This window comes from Cicer arietinum, chromosome 5 (assembly GCF_000331145.2).
Source record: "Cicer arietinum cultivar CDC Frontier isolate Library 1 chromosome 5, Cicar.CDCFrontier_v2.0, whole genome shotgun sequence".
NCBI classification, from domain to species: Eukaryota; Viridiplantae; Streptophyta; class Magnoliopsida; order Fabales; family Fabaceae; genus Cicer; species Cicer arietinum.
Genome location: NC_021164.2, coordinates 73,326,286 through 73,342,116, shown reverse-complemented (window position 1 = coordinate 73,342,116; position 15,831 = coordinate 73,326,286). Strand labels below are relative to the sequence as shown.

The following is a 15,831-nucleotide window of genomic DNA, read 5'->3' as shown; positions in this document are numbered from 1 at the left end:
TCTTCTAATATCTGTGATTTTTAGAATTAATAATTTATCTCAAATTAATTATAAACATTAATAATAGTAGACTTTTTAAACATTTATATCAATGTTAATTGCTACTAGAACTTATAATATATTATTTATTTATCTTTTATGTAGTAAATAGTTTTTTAATTTTGTTATAGTATAATAGTAATAATAAATATTAGAAATATTTATTCTGACAATTATTTATTATCTTAAATAATATGAAACCGAAATAAGACAACCGATTGTTAACTTACTCATCATTATAATTATAATTTCACACGATAAGACCATATATGTATATTATATATGACTTGTGTATTATATTGAAAAATTAATATATTTTATTACACATCATAAATTATAAGAATATAATAATATCGACATATATTATAACTAAATTTTAACTACTTGATATAATCTATTTTAATAAATATAAATAGATAAATTAAAAAAAAAAATATTGGTGAAAAAATTTGTAACGCAAATGATGACATAGAAATCATAGTCTATACACACCTCTCATAGACGTCGATTCACACTTCCCTCGTTTTTGTTCCACAACAGCGTTCCAATTCTACACCTCATTTTCTTATCACTGAGACCACAAAACTTAAAATCTCATAAACTTTGTCCTTAATCAAATCTATATTTCTTTGTGAATGGAGAGAGATATGGTACCTTGGTTGGAACCCCAAATCGAAGAAGAAGAAGAAACAACCGAAGCAAAATGGAGCACAAGAAGTAATGGCAATAATAATGGTGATGAACATCTGACTTCGTTGAATTCAATTTTGGAAGCTGAGTGGTACATGAACAACATCCCACCTCATAGTGTAGAACTTGTCCCAAATCTTCAAAGCCAACAACAAATTACCATTCCTTCTCATTCAGATCCAATGAGAATAAGTTCCTCCTCCTTCTTGCCCAATGAGAATATGAACAATCCTTTTGGCAATGTATTTGATTTTGAATCCAAAGGGGATTTTGTTGCTCCATTAATTCAAGGGAACCAAATGGACGTCTCAGCCCAAACTAGCCCCTTACCTGACTTCCCAACGCCCACTGTAGTTGGGTTTGGTCCAACCGGTTTAGATAGGTTGCAACCACTGCCAATTTCGCGATTCACCTCCACATGGTTGAAGGAGTTTGATAAAAGTACACAAAAAGGGGAAGAAGTCAATTATGACTCTAATTGGAATAATATTGGAGCCAACCATTTTAATGCAAATAATAATAGTAATAATATCAATAACAATGATAATGATAATAATATTGGAGGCATTGAAGACTTAAAGGGGAAGAAGAAAGAAATTCCGGCAAAGAGTTTAATGGCTGAGAGGCGGCGAAGGAAGAAACTGAGTGATAGATTGTACATGCTTCGCTCTATTGTGCCCAAGATTACCAAGGTATATATATTATTTTATTATTGTCAACTTTTTAATACTCTCTGCATTGGTTAAAAAATATGTTCAAATACAATTCATGCGACACCAATCATAGTTGCCAATATGACCTTCCATCGCAACCCTGACCTTGGATTCTTTTTAGAACCCTTATTTTAAAGTTATTATTAGTCTTGTTATTTTTTGTGTTTTAATTGAATGGTTTTAGAGTCAGCTAACATTTTTTCCACATACTATTAATATATTCTGTAGTGTTTTATTTTGGTTACGTGGATAAACATCACTATAGGGGTGAAAAATGTTACCCAAGGAATATGGATATAATGTGATAAGCACAAACTCGGATAGGTTAAAAGATATTTTGAGATTATAAAATAAACGAATATTTTGACTATATATTAATTAATTGTTTTATATGTAATGGTATATGCATCTACAATGTTTTAATACATGTTTCTTTATATACTTATGTATTAATGGTTTTATCTGCTAGTACTTTTTGTGTGTTGACAAAATAGAGAAAAAATTCTACATAATTTTAATAAAGAATTAATATTTTATTTAATTGATGATATATATGTATATCATTAATATCCACATATATTTAAAATTCTATTAAATATCATTTAGCAAATATCTGCTCAGAAGATATGTATATATCACAAATATTATATTTAATTATTTAATGATATGTATATAGCATAAATATTATATTTAATTATTCAATGACAAATGATTATTATTTTTTATCGTAGATACTCGTTATCATCCATAATAATGACTTTTGTCACTTTTGCTACTTTTTCCCTCTCTCAAATTGATTTTTGAAATTTTATTTCAATCATGTTAGTTTTATTTTCCTTCATGTTAGGTCTTTCTATAATGTGAAATAACATGTGTAAAGTTAACTTTGAATAATATTTTTTGTGCTATTAATACTATACATGCATATGATATGACAGTTTTATGAATTTGAAATGTTTTGTTTGTAGTCCTAGCATATGTTATACACAATCACCAATTTGATCCCTTAATGATGTGCATGAGCATGTAGAAGCTAATGCATTTCATTTTTTTTTTCGTAGATGGATAGAGCTTCAATACTTGGCGATGCAATTGATTACATGAAAGAGTTACTACAAAGGATTAATGATCTTCATAGTGAGCTAGAATCTAGCTCTCTTGGATCAACTTTCCCACCTTCTACAACCTTTCACACTATGATACCCACCACCTCAACCCTTCCTTCTATGGTGAAGGAAGAACGATGTCCTAGCAATGTGTCAATCCCTAACAACCAATCACCAAAGGTATTAATTTGTTTAATGTTGTGCAAAATTGTTCTTCCCTATCAAATTATCAATAGATGTGTCATGACCAATTAAATATCTTCCATATTGCTTTGAACTATATGGAACTCAAAATGTGACGTTCAACATTTGAGTTATTTTGAGACTTTTAGTATTTTGCCCATTTTTTAAAATTCAATTAGGAAGATGACTAGCTCATAATTTTTGTTGTTGTTGATAAGCATAGCTCCTATAGTGTAGTTGTTTGTTGTTTGAAAGACTTGGTTAAACTATCCCAATTTATACTCCTTTTTCATTTTAACCTTTTGCATGGCCAAGCCATCAAGTATTCATATATGCAAATTTGGTGATGATGTTGATCATTGAATTTGAATAAATATCTCACTTTTTGTGTGTCAACTTGCACCATATCGTTTGTTTGTCAACCAAATATGGACCCAAATAGTTTGTAGTAATTATTTCACGTACTTTCACACAGTTTTCAAGTTGATTTTTGATTTGAAATTAAATAGTTCAAATTACACATTCTTTAAGTTAATTTTAATTAATCTCAACCATTTTTAACTTTTTAATTAATCTCAACCATTTACTTATATGGAATGGTCGATATCAATTCATCTGCATATTTATTCATTCTTGTAGGATCCATATTTAAATTACAATTGTTCTCTTTGCTGATTAATACTAGGTTGCATGAGTAAAAAAAATGTTGGGCTGCGTATTTCATTTTGGAAGCCCAATAAACATTTCATCAGTTGCTAAATGTGCCCCACCCTATACAATGTGATCCACCACATACGATGTGTCTTTCTTTATAACATTGTTTATTATTTCGTTGTGTTTCTTCATCATCATCATCTTCTTATTTTTTTTTCGACAACTTTGATTTTTTCGATTACACTCATGATTAATCTAATTAATTTGTGCTTTCACGGTGTATCTTGTATTCTTGTAAAATATTGCAAATATATCCTAATTTCTTTTAAAGTCACAATTATGACAAAAATGATTAAATTATTTAGATACAAACAATTATGAAAATAATTAATCATATCAATACTAGCATGTTAATTATATGAATTCTGCTTATCATTGTATTTTCCATTTGTAATATAATTTATCTTGTAATTTTCAATTAGCAGTAATAATCTTATGATGGTATTTGCTGGTGTATCGGTATACCTTTACACACTGTTAGTATTGATCCACCATTTAAGTTGGGAGATACTTTATGTTCACCAAACACAATTACAGGGTAATCGAGAAATTTTTTTGAGCTTTGATTTATTTACAGATAGAGGTTAGAGTAAGGGAAGGGAAAAGTTTCAGCATCCATATGTATTGCCCCCAAAGACCAGGTGTTTTGCTTTCTACCATGAGGGCACTGGATAGCCTTGGATTGGAGGTTCAACAAGCTGTTATTAACTCTTTCAATGGTTTTACTTTAGATGTGTTCAAAGCTGAGGTATATATAATTATTTTTTATTGCCATATGTTTTATATCAACTTTAATTTTCCTATATTCCTTTTTGTTGCCTTTTATTTTTATACCTGCCATTGATTTCATGGGCAGTAGCACATTGTGCCGTTAATTATTCTTTCAATGTTCATCGCCGATTATTAACTAGTCACTGCCATCATAAGTTTTGTTTTATTGATTTTGGTTTTTCATGTTTCTTTCCAGCAATGCAAAGAAGGTCATGATGTGCTCCCCGAGCAAATTAAAGCTGTATTGTTGGATACATTGAGTTTCCATGGCATGATGTGAGTGAAATTATGGACAGTGCTATCTTTACAAAGACGATAATTATAATTGTTGTAGCATGCAGTTGGTAGATGCTATTGCTTCTTTTAATATCCAGACCAACATTGAAATGGTTGGCTAATCTCTAGGTTTAATAAGGTTTTGGATTTTCTATCAATTTTTATTACCTTTTTTTGGACCAGAACATGCTTTTATTACTTAAAATCATGGAATAAATTGTTATTTGTTTTTATGTGTGGGGCCAATTTTGATTTTTTAATTGGTTTAGCATTGCAATAAAAAATAGGCAAAGTTCATAAATTTGAGGTGGCACGAATTGTGGTACTTGGACAAAATTATCACTCATTTTAGGTAGCAACGCCTAGCAGTATCCAATTTCTCTACAACTTGCTATGTCATCTTGAACTCATGTACCACACCACATCAAGGAAAAAATTGACATAATATCATAAATTACAAAGAAATATTGTTTTGTTGAAATTCATTTCAAAGCCTCGTATTTCAAAAACTCTTAGAGGTTTTGAACAAATTTTCCAATTCTTTTAAGAACCACTTGAGTAGAGTTTTCTAAAACAAATTTAGACGTTAAACATATTTTTATTGTAATAGTCATATCATTGTAGAGTGAAGATAAATTCTTTAATAACGCAAGATTAAGTCGTTGTTAATAAGTTATGTGGTATGAGTTAAGTAAACATTAAGAGATGTTCACGATGATTGTTTTTATTTTTTGAATAGTGAAAAAATTATTGAAGTAATGAAGAGACTCAATGTAGGTATAAAGTTGATATTGAAGTAAGATAATTATTGTGTGTTTTTACTCTATTCTCTCCGACCCTTATTTATCTTTGGTGCATCTGATTTAACACGTTTTCATATGAAAATAACTATCGTCCTATCTCAGATACAACTCAACTCAAATGAATTTGTTTGATTCGAGTTTCAAATTTGGTCAAAATCTATCCAACACCATACATGTATACCCTTGTTCGATACATTTAAAAATTATAATAAAAATATCTTACACATTTACCAAATAACAATTTATTTAAATTTATATTCTAAACTATTCATTCTTTTAATATTTTAAATTTATATCATAAACTATTCATTCTTTTAATTTTAATTCTCACATAAGTATTATAGCGATTATTACAAAATAAAGTTAACCTTTAAAATTTGGTTTTGTTTGCATGCATGTCCTTTAATTTTAATTCTCACAGGAGTATCATGACAATTACTAAAATGTTCTAATTTTTTACTTTCAAGAAGTCACATCTACGCTCTGAAATTTATATATTAAAATGTTATACTTTTTTATTTTAAGGAGGTCACATACCCGTCCTGCGATTACTTGAAGGATATATTTTTTGTTTGCGACGGTAGGAGGTCACATCACGGGATACGACCACATATAACCTTTTAATTTTTTTATTTTTTATTTTAACAAAGGAATTATTGTTAATTTAATAAATAAAAATAATCAAATTAATAAAATCAAACAAAATATATTTAATAAAAAACAAATACATCAAAGTTAATACATTTATTTTTTCTTCTTCAATTAAATGTATTTTGTTTCAATTTAATGTATTTTATTTGATTTTATCAATATAATTTACTTGTTATTATTATTATTATTTTATTTATTAGATTTAGAGAAAAAATAGAAGAAAATTGTTCGCAATACAGATTTAAATTACTAATTTATCTATACAATAGAAGAAAATTATTAAAATAATATAAATTTTTATTTATTTTAACACATCTATTCAACAACGATAATTTGACGTATTTTTTTATTAAATATATTTTGTTTAATTTTATTAATATAATTTGATTTTTTAATTATTAAACTAATAATTATTATTTGTTAAAATAAAAAAAATAAAAAATCATAGATTATTTTATCATTCGATGCTACCTATAGTCCTCCAGTGTTGTAGATAAAAAAAAAGAAGAAATTAATATATAAATTTGAATATAGAATATAATAAATTTGTTTTAAAAAAGGTTTATAGATAAAATAACCTAAATTTCAACTTATTACACAACACTTATTTCCGGTCACAAGACTCCACCATCTCCTCTTTCTCATCTCCTTTCAACCGCTCTCTCTCCACTCAGACGGAAATTCTTTCTTATGCCCTAAACCCTAGCCTCTCTCCCTCTCTCTCTGCACGTCCCTCGCTTCTGTGCCCAAACGGCGGGTACATATCTTCATTCCTTCACACGTTTGCCACTTCAATCTGTATCTCCCTTTTCTGTGTCGCGAGTGTCTTGATTTTAAGCTGTTAGTACAGAAAACCCTAATTTAAACAGAAATGGAGAAGATGAAAATAGAAGAGGTTCAATCCACGACGAAGAAACAGCGAGTTGCTACTCACACTCACATAAAAGGCCTAGGTCTCGAGGTTCGTTCTCTTCCTCTTTTACCAATTTAACAAGTTATTGTCTCCATTATTTCATTTTTGTACGAAAATAATCGCTACTATATTTGAACCTTATTCATAATGATTTTAAGTTTTAATGTATGCTCAAATGGATTGGATGCTTCAATTTTAAGGTTTGTGTTTTTTTTTGGGGGTTTTGGTTTGGTTATTGTTCAGGTCAGTGGAAAAGCATTGCCTTTTGCATCTGGATTTGTGGGGCAAGCTGAGGCAAGAGAAGCATGTGGCCTTGTGGTTGATATGATACGTCAGAAGAAGATGGCTGGCAAGGCACTCCTTCTCGCCGGGCCACCTGGGACCGGCAAGACTGCCTTAGCACTTGGGATATGTCAAGAGCTTGGGACCAAGGTTTCATACTAAAAATCTTTCTTATATTTTATGTTCTTTTGTCTCTGTGACTGTATAAGGTTTATTTATACCACTTTGTAGGTTCCATTTTGCCCAATGGTAGGTTCAGAAGTATATTCAACAGAAGTAAAGAAGACCGAGGTTCTTATGGAAAATTTTCGACGGGCTATTGGTCTACGTATTAAGGAAAATAAGGAAGTATATGAAGGCGAGGTGAGTTCACTGTGTTTTCTTTGTTAAAACTGTGATGGGTTTGCTGTTCACTTTGTCTTGTCTTGCATACTTTTTATATCAAGTTTTTTTTATGTTTTTCTGGTTTTGTATTAGGTGACTGAGCTCTCTCCCGAAGAAACTGAGAGTTTAACAGGAGGTTATGGTAAAAGTATTAGCCACGTGATAATTGGGTTGAAGACAGTTAAAGGAACCAAGCAACTAAAGTTGGACCCCACGATATATGATGCCTTGATTAAGGAAAAGGTGTGGTTTCTTATTTTCTTGCCTTTCCTCTTGCTCTCATCCTTTTCTCTTTGTGAGTGCTACTGTGTTTTATATTTTATGACTTTTTTTGTTTGTTTAGGAAGTCATTTTCATTTTAACCTTATGCAATATTTGGTGTCAACCATTCTACTTTTTTGATATATGGGGTTTATGCACATTGTACAGGTAGCTGTTGGGGATGTTATATATATTGAGGCAAATAGCGGGGCTGTGAAAAGGGTTGGCCGAAGTGATGCTTTTGCTACTGAGTTTGACCTTGAAGCAGAGGAGTATGTTCCACTTCCTAAGGGAGAGGTTCACAAAAAAAAAGAGATTGTTCAGGTATTTGATTTGAAAACCATTTTTATATTTATGTGAAGTCTATAAAGATTTTCTAATTTTGTAAATTTATTTGAATCCTTGGTGATAGAATCGTTAAATGAACTTGGACTGATGCCAGGTTTCATTTCTAAATTTAATTGATAATTTCAATAGCTTCACTTCTATTGTTTTCTATGAAGTTGATGTACTGGCACATCATTTAGATGATAACAGCTTAGGATTTGGGTATCATTTTAATTGTTTCCAATTCAACATTTTGTGAATGTATAGAGAATTTATGCATTTCCAAGGAACTTGTACTTGACCATTGTAAGAAAGTTTTCCATCTGCATTGCAGAGGAACTAATTTAGTGGAAGTGCATCAAACTACCATAAGACGTTACTCTGCCAAGTCTCTATATTTAATTTGAAGCATTGTCTACTTTTAGTTCATTCTGTTTTGATTTGTCAGTTTGTTTTAATTATTATATTGAAGTCTTTTCATGAAGGGGGCGAGGAAGACTTTAAGCAAATTTCTCAGGACACCATAATTTTCTTCTTCTTGTAATACAAAATCTTTTTGGCTTGAAGTTTTTATTAAAAAATTGTCAAAGGTCCAGATTCCGCAAAGATATTTTCTAGACACTAGCTATATATTACTGGTTTCTTAATGTTGTTTGGATTTTTTTTTTGTTCTTAAAGGATGTAACCCTACATGATCTGGATGCTGCCAACGCACGACCTCAAGGGGGGCAAGATATTTTGTCTCTTATGGGCCAGATGATGAAGCCTAGGAAAACAGAAATCACTGACAAGTTGAGACAAGAAATTAATAAGGTATTTTTATAACTTGTAGTACTTGTTTAATTGTTTAACTAGAAGGGGATCCTTGACAAAATGGTCAGAGTTATTGTCATGTAATCTAAATGTCATAAGTCTATGCAGTGGCATGATGGCATCGGCCTCTTGCAAATGCATGGTGGGGCATTCTAATGTAGACCCACAATGGGATGTTTTTCTGTTTATTTCACCATGAAGATGCTATTTGGTTTCTACGTTACCTTTTTCATTGGGAAAAAACTAATGGTCTAAGAAATGACATTTTTTCTAGCAATTTTCTCAATTAATTTTGATTGTTCTTGGGTTTGAAAGATATTCTTTTTGATGTTTCATGCACTAAAATGAAATTGGTGATTACTGATTAGTAAAGTCATACTTATGACCAGAAAAACCATGGTAAAAAATGGAGAGGTGATATAAGAACAAGAGAGTAGTTTAAGATGTTTACAAGTATGCTTATGTTGGTGACAGGTTGTCAACCGATATATTGATGAAGGTGTTGCAGAGCTTGTCCCTGGGGTTCTATTTATTGATGAGGTGACTTCATCGTTGACTTCTCACTAATTAATGCCTGCAATTGTATTGCATCCATTTAATGATGTTCTAATGCTGCTTTGCAGGTGCATATGCTTGATATGGAATGTTTTTCCTATCTTAATCGTGCTTTAGAGAGCTCCCTATCTCCAATAGTAATCTTTGCCACAAATAGAGGAATATGCACCGTAAGGTATGATTAAACTAAAATTGCTTATAAAGTTTTGTTGAGGTTGAAAATTTGGAGAAACTACATAAATAAATATGATTACTTGTATTGTAGCTCATCATGTTTGGTGTGTTAAGTTGATTAGTCTTCTTGGGTGGTCTATGCATGACCTAGAAGACACTTGATTTTGCAATATCTTAATGGACCATGTCTCTGTTTTCATGATTTGTTGAGGAATAGAAGTTCCTTTACACAAAAATGAGATCATATTAGTTAGTAGTTAGATTGATATGATCCCATTTTAATTATTTTTATCATGCTTAAATTTGAGTCTAAAATTGACTGCTCTTTACAGAGGGACTGATATGACCAGTCCTCACGGCATACCTGTTGACTTATTGGATCGATTGGTGATCATTCGAACACAAACCTATGGTCCGGCTGAAATAATACAAGTAAATGGCCTTCAACTTTCTTTCAAATAACCTTTCAATATGTCAAACTTGCTCATTTTGGATGTACTAACACACATGCTTCTTGTTTATATAGATTTTAGCTATCCGAGCTCAAGTGGAGGAACTGGTTGTTGACGAGGAAAGTTTAGCTTTCCTTGGGGAGATTGGACAACGGACGTCACTAAGGTGTGGATTCTAGATTGCATGTTATCCAATGTTTTCCTTTCCTATGATACTTACACGTGTTGCTTGTCAGGCATGCTGTTCAGCTTTTATCACCTGCTAGTGTTGTTGCCAAGATAAATGGACGAGACAACATCTGCAAGGTAATTATGGATTGAATCTTCGGTTCTTGAAGCAATTTGTTTACAAATTCCCTTTTGACTAAATGATGTACTATTGGTTTGAAATTTGTAGGCGGATCTTGAGGAAATTTGTTCGCTTTATTTGGATGCCAAATCATCAGCCAAGCTACTTCAAGAACAGCAAGAAAAATATATATCATAATCACTATTTTTACCCTGTTGAAATGACTGTTGCTAGGATCTAAACTGCTTAGTTTTACTCTTGTTCTTGTTCAGAAATTCATTCTTGATATTTTGTTAGAAGAGCCGTATGTCTGCACTAATGCTGTCTGTTCTATTATCTTATAGTGAGTTGTCCTTTTGTGCACATAAAATTGAATGTCTGGTAAATGTTTCATCGAATACTGGTAGGTTCCTTGATAGAATTCAAAAGCAAAATGACATTATTTGTCCTTGATTTTTATTGATTGAAAGCAAATGATACAACTAGAACCCTACAATGCCACAATGGGATAAACAGGGTGAGAGCCTTTATTTATAGTTTATAGGCTGATTATACAATGGTTAAAGGGATAGGATACAAAAGCACTAATACCTAACAACCAACCATGGTGACCTAAGTGTCTCGTTAAGAGTGCTTTTAGAGGGGATAGAAGAAAACTACATTTTTTTAGAGAAATATTTTGTTTATCATAAATAATTTAAAGAATTTAAAGTTTTAATTATTTGTTATTATAAACTTTTTCTTCTTTTTCACAAATATAGTAAAATAATTGTAGAATGTGTGTTTTTTAAATTTTAATAGAATAGACATTCTTATGTGAACATATTATATTTTAGGTTATTAATCTAATTTTAGTTAACGTTTTAGTTTTTTTTTTGATTTGGTTGTATATTTTAATTTTAAGTGATAATTTGATATTTTATGTTTAAATTGTCAATAATGTTATTTTTTTTAAAAAAAATTTCAAAAAAATTATCAAAATTTTCAAATAAAACTCGTAAAATTAATAATTATCTTTAGTATAATGCAAATTTTATCAAATGCATAACTTAAATATTCAAATAAACTTATATTTTCATCAACAATATCAAATAAAGAATAAAAATATGAATTTATTTAAAGATTTAAGTTATGAATTTGATTAAATTTGTATTTTTTTGAAGATAATAATGAATTTTATGGGTTGTTTGAAAATTTTGATGATTTTTTTGAATTTTTGTAAAACAAAAGACAACATTATTGATATTTTAAAACATAAAATATCAAATTGTCACTTAAAATAAATGACCAACTCAAAAAAAAAAAAAAGATAAATAACTAAAATATTAACTGAAATTAAGTTAAAGGACCACGAATGCAATTTAGCCTATATTTTAAGATATTTTATATACTTTTGATTTGTCCATTATTCATTAGTTTTTGAATATTAATTAAAATAATAATAATTTGAAGGATTTAAAAATATAACTGTTTGTTATTAGAGATTTTTATTATTTTTCATAAATGTAGTACAATATTTGTTGAATATAGGTTTTCTATATTTCGAATAGTATCTAGCCATTATTATACGAATATATTTGTGTCTTGTAAATACAAATTAATAAATTGGTGACAGTCAAATTAAAAAAAATATAAAATGAGTTTTATATTGAAAAGGAAGGAGTAAAACAATGAATAAATATTATATGTCAAATCCAAAACCTTATGATTCCATTTATAAAAATATAAAAAAAACAATGAATAAATTTAAATGATTTTGTTACCATACAAACAATAAATAAATAAATAAACAATTAAATTTAGATTAAAATAATCTACAAATATAAATGTCACAATAAATACATTGATATCCCTTTAGTAAAAAAATAATAAGAGTGAAATAAAATATTGTCATTTTTTCCATCGCAATCTTCTTATATAAATATATGTGCTATTCATCTTAATGTCTACAAGTTTATTGAAGGAGAAAGGAAGAGAAGAAATCAAGGTGCAATGTGGAAATACAATGTTGCAATGTTGTTGCTTTGGGTGTTCACATTGTGTATCATACTTGAATTGAAAGTTGAAGCAAAAGCATCATCACATTTTGAAAGAGAAATCGAAGCCAAATTAAAGCTCCTCAATAAGCCTGCAGTGAAATCCATTAGGGTATGCAATTCCATAACTCCCCATCCCATTTTTACCTACATTGACATCTTCTAGTGCTCTAAACTTATTGACTTTTTTTTTTTAAACATCCAAAGTCAATATTTTTGTTATGTTAGTAATTTTTTTTAATTAACATAATATGACGCATAATATAATCAAAACAACGCATTTTAAAAAAATATTACAATTGAATATATAATTAATTCACCTTAAAAATTGAAATGTCAATAATTATGGAACAATTTTTTTTAATTATAAATAAGTTCATTATTAATTATAAATAATTATGGATTTGTTTGTTAGTTAAATATTATGTAAAAATATTTTTAATTATATTTCATAATTTAGAGAGTATTTTTATAATTTAGAGATTTTTAAGAAAATGAGAAGTTATTTTATATTTATTATTTTAGAATTTAAAGAGTTTTTATATCGTCAGTATTGAGATATTTGACTTTTATCAAAATTACTTATAAAGTCATCTCAATAATTGATTCTAAATTTTTTTACACATCAATATAACAATTAAACTCTTTTTTTTTTAAAAAAAAAACTACAACAACTATATGCAAACTTTTAAAAGTAATTATTTTACAGAAAATCTATAACAAATGCTCCGAAGGGCTCGTTAAAAAAACCATTTTGAATGTTACATATTTTTCCATAACAGTAAACGTTTTATATAAAGATATTATCTAAATAATTTTTCATTAAATATAGAAAAAGTTTTTGAAATAATTGTATAAACATGTACCGAATAAGATTTCCACGTACGCATGGAATCTTAGAAAAAATTTCAGACTAAAATTCCCGTTTATAAGATTCAATAATATTTACTAAATTACTCTTCTGACAATCATTTAAATATATATATATATATATATATATATATTGGTATAATTTTAATTTAAAATAAAAGTAATTCTTTAAAGTAAATAAACCCTATTTTATGTGGACTAATTCAAATTTTTAGTGATTAATTGATTTAAAAAGTTATTGGAACTTAGGAATATTTTGAATTATTGCATTTAATAAAAATTCTAAGAATTTGTTGTTGTAGAGTGAAAATGGAGATATTATTGATTGTATCAACATCTACAAACAACCAGCTTTTGACCATCCAGCATTAAAAAATCACACTATTCAGGTATGTTATTATTATTAATTACTAGAACAATGTGAGATTCTATGTTATTATACTACAATCATGGTGTAATATAATATATAAATTTCATGACTATGCAGAGAGTACCTGATTTTCTTCTTAAATCCGAAAGTCCAAGCAGGGAAAATAGTTTGAACGCAAGCAGTGATGTGTTTCAAACATGGCAAAAAAGTGGAAGTTGTCCGGAAGGAACTGTCCCTATTAGGAGAATTCTTAAGGAAGATTTGTTGAGAGTTTCTTCACTTGATCGCTTTGGACAAAAACCCATTGAACCATTTTTCAATTCAACAACCACAAACTTAAACTTCTCTAGCCTTGATGCCGATGCTAGTTATTTCAATAATCGCTCGGTATATGTTTTATACACGTGCACATAATAAAATTCATCATTCATTTGATTAATATTAATATTATATATAAATGATATATGTTGGTGCGATCGTGCAGGATGCACATCTTGTGACATTAGGATACAATTATATAGGCGCAACGGCAAATATTAATGTATGGAATCCAAAGGTTGAACGGCCAGAAGATTTCACTACTGCTCAAATATGGCTTAAGACTGGCAATGGTCGTGAGTTTGAAAGCATCGAAGCTGGCTGGGTGGTTAGTTCTTTCTTAGTTATAAACACATGATTAATCCATATATGATTTTATACATATGAGTACTCATGACTAATATGCTCAATATATTTATGACTTAGGTTAATCCAAAATTATACGGTGATACAGATACTCGTTTGTTCGCCTATTGGACCGTAAGTTTTTATTCGTTTTTTCAAATTAACATTAATAATTAGGAAAAGAGGGAGTAGTTGTTTTATATAGAGTTCAACGTTGATTTTTGGTTTGTTGATTGTGATGCAGAAAGATTCATACAAGACTACAGGATGTTTTGATGTTACTTGTCAAGGTTTTGTGCAAATAAGCTCAGAAATGGCGCTTGGTAGTACCTTACAACCTTATTCAGCTCCGTTTAACCAACAATACGAAATTAATGTTGGAATATTTATGGTAATGTTAACATGTTTACTCTTATTTACATATTTCTATTGAACTATCTTAATACCTCAATATTTGGTAGCTACAACTTTTCATGGAAAATGAAAAATTATTTTTAGGTGGACACTACATATACATGGGTAAACTTTTTTTTTTTTTTAAGATAACACTTTAAATTTTTATTTAATTAATTTTTATTTATATTTTGAAACAGAAGAAATACTACGTTAACATAAACTTTCTCAATAATAAAATAATCTTACTTTAGATTTGATATATCAACTTTATAAATTTTTATTTATATTGTATGACGACAAATTTAAATAAATATTACTAATTTATTATCTGTTGTTGTGTTGATTTAGGATAATGGTGGAAACTGGTGGCTTAGAGTGAAGGATAGAATAATGGTAGGTTATTGGCCAGCAGAATTATTGGGTAATTTAAGACATAGTGCGACATTAGTTCAATGGGGTGGACAAGTGTTTAGTTATGCGGTGAAAACAGATCCTCCTCACACTGGAACACAAATGGGTAGTGGAGATGAAGCAAATGGTCGATTTGGATTTGCATGCTACATGACTAATGTCAGAATTAAAGATTATTCAAAATCTCTCAAGTACCCAGAATATGTACATACATATGCTGCAGAACCATATTGTTACAATGCTCTCAATGATGTTCAATATGGAAAAGACCCTGTACTCTATTTCGGTGGGCCCGGGAGACATCCTCCTTATTGTCTTTGAACTCTCATCTTTAAATACTTGGAGAATAGAGTAGAGTATTATTCCCTCCATTAGGCATGAGAAAACTCGTATAAAAAGTAAAAATGCATTTTAGATTTTTTAGATTTTAGAGAAGTGTATCACATGTTTCTGTTGAATAAAAATGCACTAGAGATACTTGTTAACATTTGTATACAAAAAAATACTTTTTGATTTTAAAATAATTATCATATTTCTCTAATTTTGCACAAATTAAAAAAGGATGATAAATAAAAAAAAAAGGAATAATAATTTTTACAATTATCCTTATTAACAATTTTTTATATTTTAATTTTTATAAATATAAAGTGATAAATAATAAATTCGGAATAATGTATTTTAATTATAGG

At 29.1% G+C, this 15,831-nt stretch overlaps 3 protein-coding genes across 3 annotated transcripts; all 3 read left to right on the top strand.

Moving 5' to 3' along the window:
* Positions 1-559: 559 nt before the first annotated feature.
* LOC101515675 (uncharacterized) lies at positions 560-4,725 on the top strand. Its single transcript, XM_004501421.4, has 4 exons — positions 560-1,421; positions 2,504-2,728; positions 4,023-4,193; positions 4,413-4,725. The coding sequence occupies exons 1-4, from the start codon at positions 675-677 to the stop codon at positions 4,494-4,496; spliced, it is 1,227 nt and encodes a 408-aa protein (XP_004501478.1). The 5' UTR covers positions 560-674; the 3' UTR covers positions 4,497-4,725.
* A 1,886-nt stretch (positions 4,726-6,611) lies between these two features.
* Positions 6,612-10,737, top strand: LOC101488434 (ruvB-like protein 1). The gene is made up of 12 exons (NM_001279007.1): positions 6,612-6,907; positions 7,103-7,291; positions 7,373-7,504; positions 7,619-7,768; positions 7,955-8,110; positions 8,792-8,926; positions 9,401-9,466; positions 9,550-9,656; positions 9,988-10,087; positions 10,182-10,273; positions 10,344-10,413; positions 10,505-10,737. Exons 1-12 carry the CDS (start codon positions 6,818-6,820, stop codon positions 10,592-10,594), a joined length of 1,377 nt encoding a protein of 458 aa, NP_001265936.1. The 5' UTR covers positions 6,612-6,817; the 3' UTR covers positions 10,595-10,737.
* Positions 10,738-12,320: 1,583 nt separating this feature from the next.
* LOC101508365 (protein neprosin-like) lies at positions 12,321-15,542 on the top strand. The gene is made up of 7 exons (XM_004501739.3): positions 12,321-12,544; positions 13,605-13,691; positions 13,790-14,059; positions 14,157-14,318; positions 14,417-14,470; positions 14,580-14,726; positions 15,080-15,542. The coding sequence occupies exons 1-7, from the start codon at positions 12,389-12,391 to the stop codon at positions 15,461-15,463; spliced, it is 1,260 nt and encodes a 419-aa protein (XP_004501796.1). The 5' UTR covers positions 12,321-12,388; the 3' UTR covers positions 15,464-15,542.
* Positions 15,543-15,831: the final 289 nt, after the last annotated feature.

Coding starts and splice junctions, on each gene's coding strand:
- LOC101515675 (XM_004501421.4), top strand. CDS start 675: ATGGAGAGAGATATGGTACCTTGGTTGGAACCCCAAATCGAAGAAGAA. Junction 2,729..4,022: donor CTAACAACCAATCACCAAAG/GTATTAATTTGT, acceptor ATTTATTTACAG/ATAGAGGTTAGAGTAAGGGA. Junction 4,194..4,412: donor TAGATGTGTTCAAAGCTGAG/GTATATATAATT, acceptor GTTTCTTTCCAG/CAATGCAAAGAAGGTCATGA.
- LOC101508365 (XM_004501739.3), top strand. CDS start 12,389: ATGTGGAAATACAATGTTGCAATGTTGTTGCTTTGGGTGTTCACATTG. Junction 12,545..13,604: donor CTGCAGTGAAATCCATTAGG/GTATGCAATTCC, acceptor TTGTTGTTGTAG/AGTGAAAATGGAGATATTAT. Junction 13,692..13,789: donor TAAAAAATCACACTATTCAG/GTATGTTATTAT, acceptor ATGACTATGCAG/AGAGTACCTGATTTTCTTCT.
- LOC101488434 (NM_001279007.1), top strand. CDS start 6,818: ATGGAGAAGATGAAAATAGAAGAGGTTCAATCCACGACGAAGAAACAG. Junction 7,769..7,954: donor ATGCCTTGATTAAGGAAAAG/GTGTGGTTTCTT, acceptor CACATTGTACAG/GTAGCTGTTGGGGATGTTAT. Junction 8,111..8,791: donor AAAAAAAAGAGATTGTTCAG/GTATTTGATTTG, acceptor TTGTTCTTAAAG/GATGTAACCCTACATGATCT.